The following is a 14,851-nucleotide window of genomic DNA, read 5'->3' as shown; positions in this document are numbered from 1 at the left end:
CGCCGCCATGACATCCTGCCCGACTATGAGCTCAGGCTCATACACCATGATAGTAAGGTATGGGGATATGGGGTTAATAGGGTCTATGGGGGTCTATGGGGTTATTGGGGTCTATATGGGGTCTATGGGGTTATGGGGGGGGTATATGGGGGGCTATGGGGGTCCTAGGGGTGGATATGGGGGGGTAATGGGGGTCTATAGGGTCATTAAGGAGTCTATGGGGTCTATAGGGTCATTAGGGTTAATAGGGTCTATATGGGGTTATTGGGGTCTATAGGGTTATTGGGGTCTATGGGGGGATATGGGGCTATGGGGGGTATGGGGTGATGGGGGGCTATGGGGTTATGGAGTCTATAGGGGGCTACAGGGGGATATGGGGGTCTATGGGGGGATATAGGGTCAATAGGGTCTATGGGGTTATGGGGGGGTATGGGGTGATGGAGTCTATGGGGGGGTATGGGGGTCTATGGGGGGGTATGGGGTCAATAGGGTCTATGAGGATATAGGGGGGTATAGGGTCATTAAGGCTATGGGGGGATATAGGGTCATTAGGGTCTATAGGATCTATTGGAAGATATGGGGTTATGGAGTCTATAGGGGGATATGGGGGTATATAGGGTCATTAGGGTCTATGGGGGGATATGGGGGTATGGGGGGATATGGGGTTATAGGGGGATATGGGGTTATGGGGGGATATGGGGGGATATAGGGTCATTAGGGTCTATGGGGGGATATGGGGTCATTGGGGTCTATGGGGGGGCATGGGGTTATAGGGGGATATAGGGTCATTAGGGTCTATGTGGGGCTATGGGGGGATATAGGGTCATTAGGGTCTATGGGGGGATATGGGGTCATTAGGGTCTATGGGGGGATATGGGGTCATTAGGGTCTATGGGGGGATATGGGGGGATATAGGGTCATTGGGGTCTATGGGGGGCTATGGGGGGATATAGGGTCATTAGGCTCTATGGGGTTAATAGGGTCTATGGGGGGATATAGGGTCATTAGGGTCTATGGGGAGATATGGGGGGATATGGGGTCATTAGGGTCTATGGGGGGATATGGGGGGATATGGGGTCATTAGGGTCTATGGGGGGATATGGGGTCATTAGGGTCTATGGGGGATATGGGGGTATGGGGGGTTATGGGGGGATATAGGGTCATTAGGGTCTATGGGGTCATTAGGGTCTATGGGGGGATATGGGGTCATTAGGGTCTATGGGGGGATATAGGGTCATTAGGGTCTATAGGGTCATTAAGGCTATGGGGGGCTATGGGGGAATATGGGGTCCATGGGGTCTATGGGGTTATGGGGGAGTATGTGGTCTATATGGGGTCTATATGGGGTCTATATGGGGTCTATATGGGGTTATGGGGTCTATATGGGGTCTATATGGGGTCTATATGGGGTCTATATGGGGTTATGGGGTCTATATGGGGTCTATATGGGGTTATGGGGTCTATATAGGGTCTGTATGGGGTTATGGGGTCTATATGGGGTCTATATGGGGTTATGGGGTCTATATGGGGTCTATATGGGGTCTATATGGGGTCTATATGGGGTTATGGGGTCTACATGGGGTCTATGGGGTCTATATGGGGTTATGGGGTCATTAGGGTCTATGGGGGGATATAGGGGTATGGGGTCATGGGGTCTATATGGGGATATGGGGTCATTGGGGTCTATGGGGGGATATGGGGGTATATTGGGTCATTAGGGTCTATGGGGTAATGGGGGGATATAGGGGATATATGGGGTCTATAGGGTTATGGGGTTAATAGGGTCTATGGGGTTATGGGGGTCTATGGAGTCTATAGGGTCATTAGGGTCTATGGGGCTAGGGGGGGATATGGGGGTCTATGGGGGGATATAGGGTCATTGGGGTCTACGGGGTTCAATAGGGCTATGGGGTCTATATGGGGTCTATATGGGGTCTATATGGGGTCTATATGGGGTCTGTATGGGGTTATGGGGTCTATGGGGTTATATGGGGTCTATGGGGTTATATGGGGTCTATGGGGTTATGGGGTCTATGGGGTGATGGAGGACGTCAACCGCCGCCATGACATCCTGCCTGACTATGAGCTACGGCTCATACACCACGATAGTAAGGTATGGTATAGGGTTATATGGGGTTAATAGGGTCTATGGGGTGGATATAGGGTTATGGGGTTATTGGGGTCTATGGGGATCAATAGGGGTATATAGGGTCATTGGGGTTATGGGGTCTATGGGGTCATTAGGGTCTTATAGGGGGTATGGGGTCATTAGGGGATATAGGGTCTATGGGGTTATGGGGGGATATGGGGGTATGAGGGGGATATGGGGTCATTAAGGTCTATGGGGTCTGTGGGGTTGATAGGGTCTATGGGGGGATATGGGGTCTATGGGGTTGATAGCGTCTATGGGAGAATATGGGGCTCTGGGGGGATATGGGGTCAGTGGGGTCTATGGGGGGATATGGGGTCATTAGGGTCTATGGGGGGATATAGGGTCATTAGGGTCTATGGGGGGATATAGGGTCATTAGGGTCTATGGGGTTAATCGGGTCTATGGGGGGATATAGGGTCATTAGGGTCTATGGGGTTAATAGGGTCTATGGGGGGATATAGGGTCATTAGGGTCTATGGGGTTAATAGGGTCTATGGGGGGATATAGGGTCATTAGGGTCTATGGGGTTAATAGGGTCTATGGGGGGATATAGGGTCATTAGGGTCTATGGGGTTAATAGGGTATATGGGGGGATATATACTGGTTTATACTGGTCCATATAGATTTATACTGGTTTATAATGGTTTATACTGGTCCCATAGTGCGATCCAGGCCAGGCGACGCAGCTGCTGTACGAGCTGCTGTACAGTGACCCCATTAAGGTGGTCAGTCCATATAGGTCCATACTGGTCCCTATTGATTTATATTGGTCCATATTGATCTATATTGGTCAATACTGGTTTATAATGGTTTATACTGGTCCCATAGTGTGACCCAGGCCAGGCGACGCAGCTGCTGTACGAGCTGCTGTACAGTGACCCCATTAAGGTGGTCGGTCCATATAGGTCCATACTGACCCATACTGGTCCATATTGATCTATATTGGTCCATACTGGTTTATAATGGTTTATACTGGTCCCATAGTGTGACCCGGGCCAGGCGACGCAGCTGCTGTATGAGCTGCTGTACAGTGACCCCATTAAGGTGGTCAGTCCATATAGGTCCATACTGACCCATACTGGTCCATAATGGTCCATACTGACCTATACTGGTCCATATAGATTTATACTGGTTTATAATGGTTTATACTGGTCCCATAGTGTGACCCCGGCCAGGCGACGCAGCTGCTGTACGAGCTGCTGTACAGTGACCCCATTAAGGTGGTCGGTCCATATAGGTCCATACTGACCCATATTGATCTATATTGGTCCATACTGGTTTATAATGGTCTATACTGGTTTATAATGGTCTATACTGGTCCCATAGTGTGACCCCGGCCAGGCGACGCAGCTGCTGTACGAGCTGCTGTACAGTGACCCCATTAAGGTGGTTGGTCCATATAGATCCATACTGGTTCCATACTGGTCCATATTGATCTATATTGGTCCATACTGGTTTATAATGGTCTATACTGGTTTATAATGGTCTATACTGGTCCCATAGTGTGACCCCGGCCAGGCGACGCAGCTGCTGTACGAGCTGCTGTACAGTGACCCCATTAAGGTGGTCGGTCCATATAGGTCCATACTGGTCCCTATTGATTTATACTGGTTTATAATGGTCCATACTGGTTTATAATGGTCTATACTGGTCCCATAGTGCGATCCAGGCCAGGCGACGCAGCTGCTGTACGAGCTGCTGTACAGTGACCCCATTAAGGTGGTCGGTCCATATAGGTCCATACTGACCCATATTGATTTATAATGGTCCATACTGGTTTATAATGGTTTATACTGGTTTTATAGTGTGACCCGGGCCAGGCGACGCAGCTGCTGTACGAGCTGCTGTACAGTGACCCCATTAAGGTGGTCGGTCCATATAGGTCCATACTGACCCATACTGGTCCATATAGATTTATACTGGTTTATAATGGTCTATACTGGTTTTATAGTGTGACCCGGGCCAGGCGACGCAGCTGCTGTACGAGCTGCTGTACAGTGACCCCATTAAGGTGGTCGGTCCATATAGGTCCATACTGACCCATACTGGTCCATATAGATTTATACTGGTTTATAATGGTTTATACTGGTTTTATAGTGTGACCCGGGCCAGGCGACGCAGCTGCTGTACGAGCTGCTGTACAGTGACCCCATTAAGGTGGTTTTAATGCCCGGCTGCAGCAGCGTCTCCACGTTGGTGGCTGAAGCCGCTCGGATGTGGAACCTGGTGGTGGTGAGACCCCATTAGTAGCCCATAATATCCCATAATACCCCATTAATATCCCATATAGCCCATAATACCCCATTAATGCCCCATATAGCCCATAATACCCCATTAATACCCCATATAGCCCATAATACCCCATTAATATCCCATATAGCCCATAATACCCCATTAATGCCCCATATAGACCATAATACCCCATTATTACCCCATATAGCCCATAATAACCCATTAATATCCCATATAGCCCATAATACCCCATTCATATCCCATATAGCCCATGATACCCCATTAATATCCCATATAGACCATAATACCCCATTAACATCCCATTAATACCCCATACAGCCCATAATACACCATTAATATCCCATATAGCCCATAATACCCCATTAATATCCCATATAGCCCATAATACCCCATATAGCCCATAATACACCATTAATATCCCATATAGCCCATAATACCCCATTCATATCCCATATAGCCCATAATACCCCATTAATATCCCATATAGACCATAATACCCCATTAACATCCCATTAATACCCCATACAGCCCATAATACACCATTAATATCCCATATAGCCCATAATACCCCATTAATATCCCATATAGCCCATAATACCCCATATAGCCCATAATACACCATTAATATCCCATATAGCCCATAATATCCCATTAATATCCCATTAATACCCCATATAGCCCATAATACCCCATTAATACCCCATATACCCCATAATACCCCATTAATACCCCATATACCCCATAATACACCATATAGCCCATAATACCCCATTAATATCCCATTAATATCCCATATAGCCCATAATACCCCATTAATATCCCATTAATACCCTATATAGCCCATAATACCCCATTAATATCCCATATAGCCCATAATATCCCATTAATATCCCATATAGCCCATAATACCCCATTAATATCCCATAATACCCCATAATACCCCATTAATATCCCATATAGCCCATAATACCCCATTAATATCCCATATAGCCCATAATACCCCATTAATATCCCATTAATATCCCATATAGCCCATAATATCCCATTAATATCCCATATAGCCCATAATACCCCATTAATACCCCATATAGCCCATAATACCCCATTAATATCCCATAATACCCCATAATACCCCATTAATATCCCATATAGCCCATAATACCCCATTAATATCCCATATAGCCCATAATACCCCATTAATATCCCATTAATATCCCATATAGCCCATAATATCCCATTAATATCCCATATAGCCCATAATACCCCATTAATATCCCATATAGCCCATAATACCCCATTAATATCCCATTAATATCCCATATAGCCCATAATATCCCATTAATATCCCATATAGCCCATAATACCCCATTAATATCCCATTAATATCCCATATAGCCCATAATATCCCATTAATATCCCATACAGCCCATAATATCCCATTAATATCCCATATAGCCCATAATACCCCATTAATACCCCATTCATACCCCATATACCCCATATAGCCCATAATACCCCATTAATAATACCCCATATAGCCCATAATACCCCATTAATATCCCATTAATACCCTATATAGCCCATAATATCCCATTAATATCCCATATAGCCCATAATACCCCATTAATAATACCCCATATAGCCCATAATACCCCATTAATACCCCATATAGCCCATAATACCCCATTAATATCTCATAATACCCCATAATACCCCATTACTATCCCATTGATACCCCATATAGCCCATAATACCCCATTAATATCCCATAATACCCCATATAGCCCATAATACCCTATTAATATCCCATAATACCCCATATAGCTCATAATACCCCATTAATATCCCATATAGCCCATAATACCCCATTCATATCCCATATAGCCCATAATATCCCATAATACCCCATAGTACCCCATTAATATACCATCAATACCCCATATAGCCCATAATACCCCATAATACCCCATTAATATCCCATATAGCCCATAATACCCCATTAATATCCCATATAGCCCATAATATCTCGTTAATATCCCATATACCCCATTCATACCCCATTAATATCCCATATAGCCCATAATACCGCATTAATATCCCATATAACCCATAATACCCCATTAATATCCCATAATACACCCCTTCTACCCCCCTATATCCCCTTCTACCCCCCATGATACCCCCTAATACCCCCTTATACCCCATATACCCCCCATATACCCCCTATATGTCCCCCTATAACCCTATAGTTATCGTATGGCTCGAGCTCCCCGGCCCTATCAAACCGTCAGCCCTAATACCCCATTACACCCCCCTAATCCCCCTATATCTCCCCCATACCCCCTTATTCCCCATTATACCCCCCTAATACTGCCCTAATACCCCCTTATATCCCCTTAATACCCTCTTATACCACCTAATACCCACATATACCCCATTATACCCCTATATACCCCCCTAATACTCCATTATACCCCCCTAATCCCCCTATATCTCCCCCTATTACCCCCCTAATCCCCCATTATACCCCCCTAATACCCCAGTACACCCCTAGTACCCCTATTTCTCCCCCTAATACCCATATATCTCCCCCTATACCCCCTTATTCCCCATTATACCTCCCTAATACCCCCTAATACTCCCCATATCTCCCCTATATCTCCCCCCATAGTTATCCTATGGCTCGAGCTCCCCGGCCCTATCGAACCGTCAGCGTTTCCCGACGTTTTTCCGCACCCACCCGTCTGCCATGTTGCACAACCCGACCCCATAATATACCCCATTATACCCCTATATACCCCATTATACCCCCATATACCCCATTATAGCCCCATATACCCCATTATACCCCCATATACCCCATTATACCCCCATATACCCCATTATAGAACCATATACCCCATTATACCCCTATATACCCCATTATACCCCATATACCCCATTATACCCCCATATACCCCATTATACCCCCATATACCCCATTATACCCCCATATACCCCATTATAGCCCCATATACCCCATTATAGCCCCATATACCCCATTATAGCCCCATATACCCCATTATAGCCCCGTATACCCCATTATAGCCCCATATACCCCATTATACCCCCCTATACCCCTTAATAACCCCCTATATCCCCTTCTAGCCCCCTTAATTCCCCCTAATTCCCCCCTAACTTCGCTCTATTCCCCCTACTACCCCCCTATGTCCCCTTCTACACCCCTTAATACCCCATAACAACCCCTAATACTCCATAATACCCCCATACACCCCCTTCCACCACCCTATACCCCTTAATAACCCCCTATACTCCCTTCTACCACCCTATATCCCTTAATACCCCCCTATATCCCCTTCTACCCCCTTTAATTCCCCCCTATACTCCCATTATACCCTCTATACCCCCTTCTACCACCCTATACCCCTTAATACCCCCCTATATCCCCTTCTACCCCCCTTAACACCCCATAACACCCCCTTATACCCCCTAATACCCCCTATATCCCCTTCTACCCCCCTTAATTCCCCCCTATACTCCCATTATACCCCCCTATATCCCCTTCTACCACCCTATACCCCTTAATAACCCCCTATACCCCCTTCTACCACCCTATACCCCTTAATACCCCCCTATATCCCCTTCTACCACCCTATACCCCTTAATACCCCCCTATACCCCCTTCTACCACCCTATACCCCTTAATACCCCCCTATATCCCCTTCTACCCCCCTTAATACCCCCCTATATCCCCTTCTACCACCCTATACCCCTTAATAACCCCCTATACCCCTTAATAACCCCCTATACCCCTTAATAGCCCCCTATATCCCCTTCTACCACCCTATACCCCTTAATAACCCCCTATACCCCCCTATACCCCCATTATACCCCCCTATACCCCTTAATACCCCCGTATACCCCCTTCTACCACCCTATATCCCCTTCTACCACCCTATACCCCCTTCTACCCTCCTATATCCCCTTCTACCCCCCATAACACCCCCTTATACCCCATAATACCCCATATACCCCCTATATCTCCCCCTATATCTCCCCCTATATCTCCCCCTATAGTTATCGTATGGCTCGAGCTCCCCGGCCCTATCGAACCGTCAGCGTTAGACCCCCCTAATACCCCCTAATATCCCATTATACCCCCTAATACCCCTATATCTCCCCCTATACAACCCTAATACCCCCTATATCCCCTATAACCCTATAGTTATCCTATGGCTCGAGCTCCCCGGCCCTATCGAACCGTCAGCGTTTCCCGACGTTTTTCCGCACCCACCCGTCTGCCACGTTGCACAACCCGACCCCATAATATACCCCATTATAGCCCCATATACCCCATTATAGCCCCATATACCCCATTATAGCCCCATATACCCCATTATAGCCCCATATACCCCATTATAGCCCCATATACCCCATTATACCCCCATATACCCCATTATAGCCCCATATACCCCCTTCTACCACCCTATATCCCCTTCTACCACCCTATACCCCTTAATACCCCCCTATATCCCCTTCTACCACCCCATACCCCTTAATACCCCCCTATATCCCTTTCTACCACCCTATACCCCTTAATAACCCCATATATCCCCTTCTACCACCCTATATCCCCTTCTACCACCCTATATCCCTTAATACCCCCCTATATCCCCTTCTACCACCCTATACCCCTTAATACCCCCCTATATCCCCTTCTACCACCCTATATCCCCTTCTACCACCCTATACCCCTTAATAACCCCCTATACCCCCTTCTACCACCCTATACCCCTTAATAACCCCCCTATATCCCCTTCTACCACCCTATACCCCCTTCTACCACCCTATACCCCTTAATACCCCCCTATACCCCCTTCTACCCCCCTATATCCCCTTCTACTCCCCTTAATACCCCCCTATATCCCCTTCTACCACCCTATACCCCCTTATACCCTCCTATATCCCCTTCTACCCCCCATATCTCCCCCTATACCCCATAATACCCCCATATACTCCATATAGTCCCCTATATCTCCCCCTATAGTTATCGTATGGCTCGAGCTCCCCGGCCCTATCGAACCGTCAGCGTTTCCCGACGTTTTTCCGCACCCATCCTTCTGCCACGTTGCACAACCCGACGCGGGTTCAGCTCTTCCGTAAATGGGGATGGACCAAAATCGCCACCATCCAACAGACAACGGAGGTCTTCACATCGGTACGACCCACGGCTGCCCCATGGCTGCCCCATAGAGAGCACATAGCTGCCCCATAGAGAGCACATAGCTGCCCCATAGAGAGCCCATAGAGAGCCCATAGAGAGCACATAGCTACCCTATAGAGCCCATTACCCCATAGACACCCCATAGAGAGCCCATAGAGAGCCCATAGCTGCCCTATAGATAGCCCATAGACACCCCATAGAGAGCCCATAGCTGCCCCATAGCTGCCCCATAGAGAGCCCATAGAGAGCCCATAGCTGCCCCATAGATACCCTATAACTGCCCTATAGAGCCCATAGATAGCCCATAGATACCCTATAACTGCCCCATAGATAGCCCATAGATACCCTATAACTGCCCCATAGATACCCTATAAGTGCCCTATAGAGCCCATTACCCCATAGATACCCCATAGATACCCTATAACTGCCCTATACAGCCCATTACCCCATAGACACCCCATAGATCCCCCATAGATACCCTATAACTGCCATATAGAGCCCATTACCCCATAGATACCCCATAGACACCCCATAGATACCCTATAACTGCCCCATAGATAGCCCATAGATACCCTATAAATGCCCCATAGATAGCCCATAGATACCCCATAGATACCCCATGGCTGCCCCATAGCTACCCCCATAGATACCCCATAGCTGCCCCATATCTGCCCCATAGATATCCCATAGATACCCCATAGATACCCTATAACTGCCCTATAGAGCCCATACAGAGCCCATTACCCCATAGATACCCCATAGCTGCCCTATAGAGCCCATACAGAGCCCATTACCTCATAGATACCCCATAGATACCCCATAGAGAGCCCATAGATAGCCCATAGATATCCCATAGGTACCCCATAGCTGCCCCATAGATACCCTATAGATACCCTATAGATACCCCATATATAGATACCCCATAGATAGCCCATAGAGAGCCCATAGATAGCCCATAGATAGCCCATAGAGAGCCCATAGATACCCTATAACTGCCCCATAGATAGCCCATAGCTGCCCTATAGATAGCCCATAGACAGCCCATAGATAGCCCATAGATAGCCCATAGATACCCCATAGAGACCCCATAGATAGCCCATAGATACCCTATAACTGCCCCATAGATACCCCATAGATACCCCATAGAGACCCCATAGAGAGCCCATAGATACCCTATAACTGCCCCATAGATAGCCCATAGATACCCCATAGAGACCTCATAGATAGCCCATAGATACCCTATAACTGCCCCATAGATAGCCCATAGATAGCCCATAACTGCCCTATAGAGCCCATTACCCCATACATACCCTATAGATACCCCATAGCTGCCCTATAGAGCCCATTACCCCATAGATACCCTATAACTGCCCCATAGACACCCCATAACTGCCCCATAGATACCCCGTAGAGAGACCATAGAGAGCCCATAGATACCCCATAGAGAGCCCATAGCTGCCCCATAGATAGCCCATAGCTGCCCTATAGAGCCCATACAGAGCCCATTACCCCATAGATACCCCATAGATACCCCATAGATACCCCATAGCTGCCCCATAGATAGCCCATAGCTGCCCTATAGAGCCCATACAGAGCCCATTACCCCATAGATACCCCATAGATACCCCATAGATACCCTATAACTGCCCCATAGATAGCCCATAGCTGTCCCATAGCTGCCCCATAGAGAGCCCATAGCTGCCCCATGGCTGCCCCATAGAGAGCACATAGATACCCTATAGAGCCCATTACCCCATAGATACCCTATAACTGCCCCATAGATAGCCCATAGATAGCCCATAACTGCCCTATAGAGCCCATTACCCCATAGACACCCCATAGAGAGCCCATAGCTACCCCATAGATAGCCCATAACTGCCCTATAGAGCCCATTACCCCATAGACACCCCATAGAGAGCCCATAGCTGCCCCATAGCTGCCCCATAGAGAGCACATAGCTGCCCCATAGAGAGCCCATTACCCCATAGAGAGCCCATAGATAGCCCATAGAGAGACCATTACCCCATAGAGAGCCCATAGCTGCCCCATGGCTGCCCCATAGAGAGCACATAGATACCCTATAGAGCCCATTACCCCATAGACACCCCATAGAGAGCCCATAGCTGCCCCATAGCTGCCCCATAGAGAGCCCATAGCTGTCCCATAGCTGCCCCATAGAGAGCCCATAGCTACCCTATAACTGCCCCATAGATAGCCCATAGATAGCCCATAACTGCCCTATAGAGCCCATTACCCCATAGACACCCCATAGAGAGCCCATAGCTGCCCCATAGCTGCCCCATAGAGAGCCCATAGCTGTCCCATAGCTGCCCCATAGAGAGCCCATAGCTGCCCCATGGCTGCCCCATAGATACCCCATAGATACCCTATAACTGCCCCATAGATACCCCATAGAGAGCCCATAGAGAGCCCATAGATACCCCATAGACACCCCATAGAGAGCCCATAACTGCCCCATAGATAGCCCATAGGTACCCCATAGCTGCCCCATAGATACCCTATAGATACCCTATAGATACCCCATATATAGATACCCCATAGATAGCCCATAGATAGCCCATAGACACCCCATAGACACCCTATAACTGCCCCATAGATAGCCCATAGATAGCACATAGATACCCCATAGACACCCCATAGACACCCTATAACTGCCCCATACATAGCCCATAGATAGCCCATAGAGAGCCCATAGCTGCCCCATAGATACCCCATAACTGCCCTATAGAGCCCATTACCCCATAGAGACCCCATAGATACCCTATAACTGCCCCATAGATAGCCCATAGAGAGCCCATAACTGCCCTATAGAGCCCATTACCCCATAGACACCCCATAGAGAGCCCATAGATACCCCATAGATACCCCATAGCTGCCCTATAGAGCCCATTACCCCATACATACCCTATAGATACCCCATAGCTGCCCTATAGAGCCCATTACCCCATAGAGAGCCCATAGCTGCCCTATAGAGCCCATTACCCCATACATACCCTATAGATACCCCATAGCTGCCCTATAGAGCCCATTACCCCATAGACACCCCATAGAGAGCCCATAGCTGCCCTATAGAGCCCATTACCCCATACATACCCCATAGATACCCCATAGCTGCCCTATAGAGCCCATTACCCCATACATACCCTATAGATACCCCATAGCTGCCCTATAGAGCCCATTACCCCATAGATACCCCATAGCTGTCCTATAGAGCCCATTACCCCATAGATACCCCCATAGATACCCTATAACTGCCCCATAGAGCCTATTACCCCATAGATACCCCATAGCTGTCCTATAGAGCCCATTACCACATAGATACCCCCATAGATACCCTATAACTGCCCTATAGAGCCCATAGATACCCCATAGAGAGCCCATAGCTGCCCTATAGAGCCCATTACCCCATAGACACCCCATAGCTGCCCTATAGAGCCCATACAGAGCCCATTACCCCATAGATACCCCATAGCTGCCCTATAGAGCCCATTACCCCATAGAGAGCCCATAGCTGCCCTATAGAGCCCATTACCCCATACATACCCTATAGATACCCCATAGCTGCCCTATAGAGCCCATTACCCCATAGATACCCCATAGCTGCCCTATAGAGCCCATTACCCCATAGACACCCCATAGCTGCCCTATAGAGCCCATTACCCCATAGACACCCCATAGCTGCCCTATAGAGCCCATTACCCCATAGACACCCCATAGCTGCCCTATACAGCCCATACAGAGCCCATTACCCCATAGATACCCCATAGATACCCCATAACTGCCCTATAGAGCCATACAGAGCCTGTTACCCCATAGATACCCCATAGATACCCCAAAGATACCCTATAGAGCCCATACAGAGCCCATTACCCCATAGACACCCCATAGCTGCCCCATAGAGCCCTATAGAGCCCATTACCCCATAGACACCCCATAGCTGCCCTATAGAGCCCATTACCCCATAGATACCCCATAGCTGCCCTATAGAGCCCATACAGAGCCCATTACCCCATAGATACCCCATAGATACCCCATAGCTGCCCTATAGAGCCCATACAGAGCCCATTACCCCATAGACACCCCATAGCTGCCCTATAGAGCCCATTACCCCATAGACACCCCATAGCTGCCCTATAGAGCCCATTTCCCCATAGACACCCCATAGCTGCCCTATAGAGCCCATTACCCCATAGACACCCCATAGCTGCCCTATAGAGTCCATTACCCCATAGATACCCCATAGCTGCCCTATAGAGCCCATTACCCCATAGATACCCCATAGCTGCCCTATAGAGCCCATACAGAGCCCATTACCCCATAGACACCCCATAGCTGCCCTATAGAGCCCATTACCCCATAGACACCCCATATATCCCCTATATCTTCCCCTATTTCAGACCCTGGACGACCTGGATCAACGTGTCCGTGAGGCCGGGCTGGAGATCACCTTCAGACAGAGCTTCTTCTCCGACCCCGCAGCGCCAGTGAGGAACCTAAAGGTAAAACCCCATAGAGACCCATAGAGACCCATAGAAACCCCATAGAGACCCATAGGAACCCATAGAGACCCATAGGAACCCATAGAGACCCATAGAGACCCATAGAGACCCATAGGAACCCATAGAGACCCCATAGAGACCCATAGAGACCCATAGAGACCCATAGAGACCCATAGAAACCCCATAGAGACCCATAGAGACCCATAGAGACCCATAGAGACCCATAGAGACCCATAGGATCCCATAGAGACCCATAGAAACACAAAGGAACCCATAGAGACCCATAGAAACCCCATAGAGACCCATAGAAACCCATAGAGACCCATAGGAACCCATAGAGACCCATAGAGACCCATAGAGACCCATAGAGACCCATAGAGACCCCATAGAGACCCATAGAGACCCCATAGAGACCCATAGGAACCCATAGAGACCCATAGAGACCCAGAGAGACCCATAGAGACCCATAGAAACCCCATAGAAACCCCATAGGAACCCATAGGAACCCATAGGAACCCATAGAAACCCCATAGGAACCCCATAGGAACCCATAGAAACCCATAGGAACCCCATAGAGACCCATAGAGACCCATAGAGACCCATAGAAACCCCATAGAAACCCCATAGAGACCCATAGAAACCCCATAGAGACCCCATAGAACCCCATAGAGACCCATAGAAACCCCATAGAAACCCCATAGA

General features: G+C 48.3%; 1 protein-coding gene across 10 annotated transcripts in view; it reads left to right on the top strand.

The window, feature by feature from the left end:
* Positions 1-14,851, top strand: part of LOC107307649 (uncharacterized) — a 56,675-nt gene that overhangs the window by 4,520 nt on the left and 37,304 nt on the right. For 7 of the 10 annotated variants that reach the window (XM_085532729.1, XM_085532726.1, XM_085532728.1 and 4 more), the window contains exons 2-4: positions 4,250-4,384; positions 9,453-9,623; positions 14,048-14,149. In XM_085532729.1, coding sequence (XP_085388855.1) covers positions 4,250-4,384; positions 9,453-9,623; positions 14,048-14,149 — 408 coding nt within the window. Of the gene's footprint in view, positions 1-4,249; positions 4,385-6,654; positions 6,742-7,076; positions 7,302-8,482; positions 8,560-9,452; positions 9,624-14,047; positions 14,150-14,851 lie in introns of those variants that run through there. The other 3 variants (XM_085532735.1, XM_085532733.1, XM_085532734.1) reach the window with 3 other exon arrangements.

The sequence above is a fragment of the Coturnix japonica genome, unplaced genomic scaffold, assembly GCF_054131305.1.
Source record: "Coturnix japonica strain WE unplaced genomic scaffold, WE-NBRP24 Scf050, whole genome shotgun sequence".
Classification (NCBI taxonomy): Eukaryota; Metazoa; Chordata; class Aves; order Galliformes; family Phasianidae; genus Coturnix; species Coturnix japonica.
This window is presented reverse-complemented; position numbering and strand designations above follow the sequence as displayed.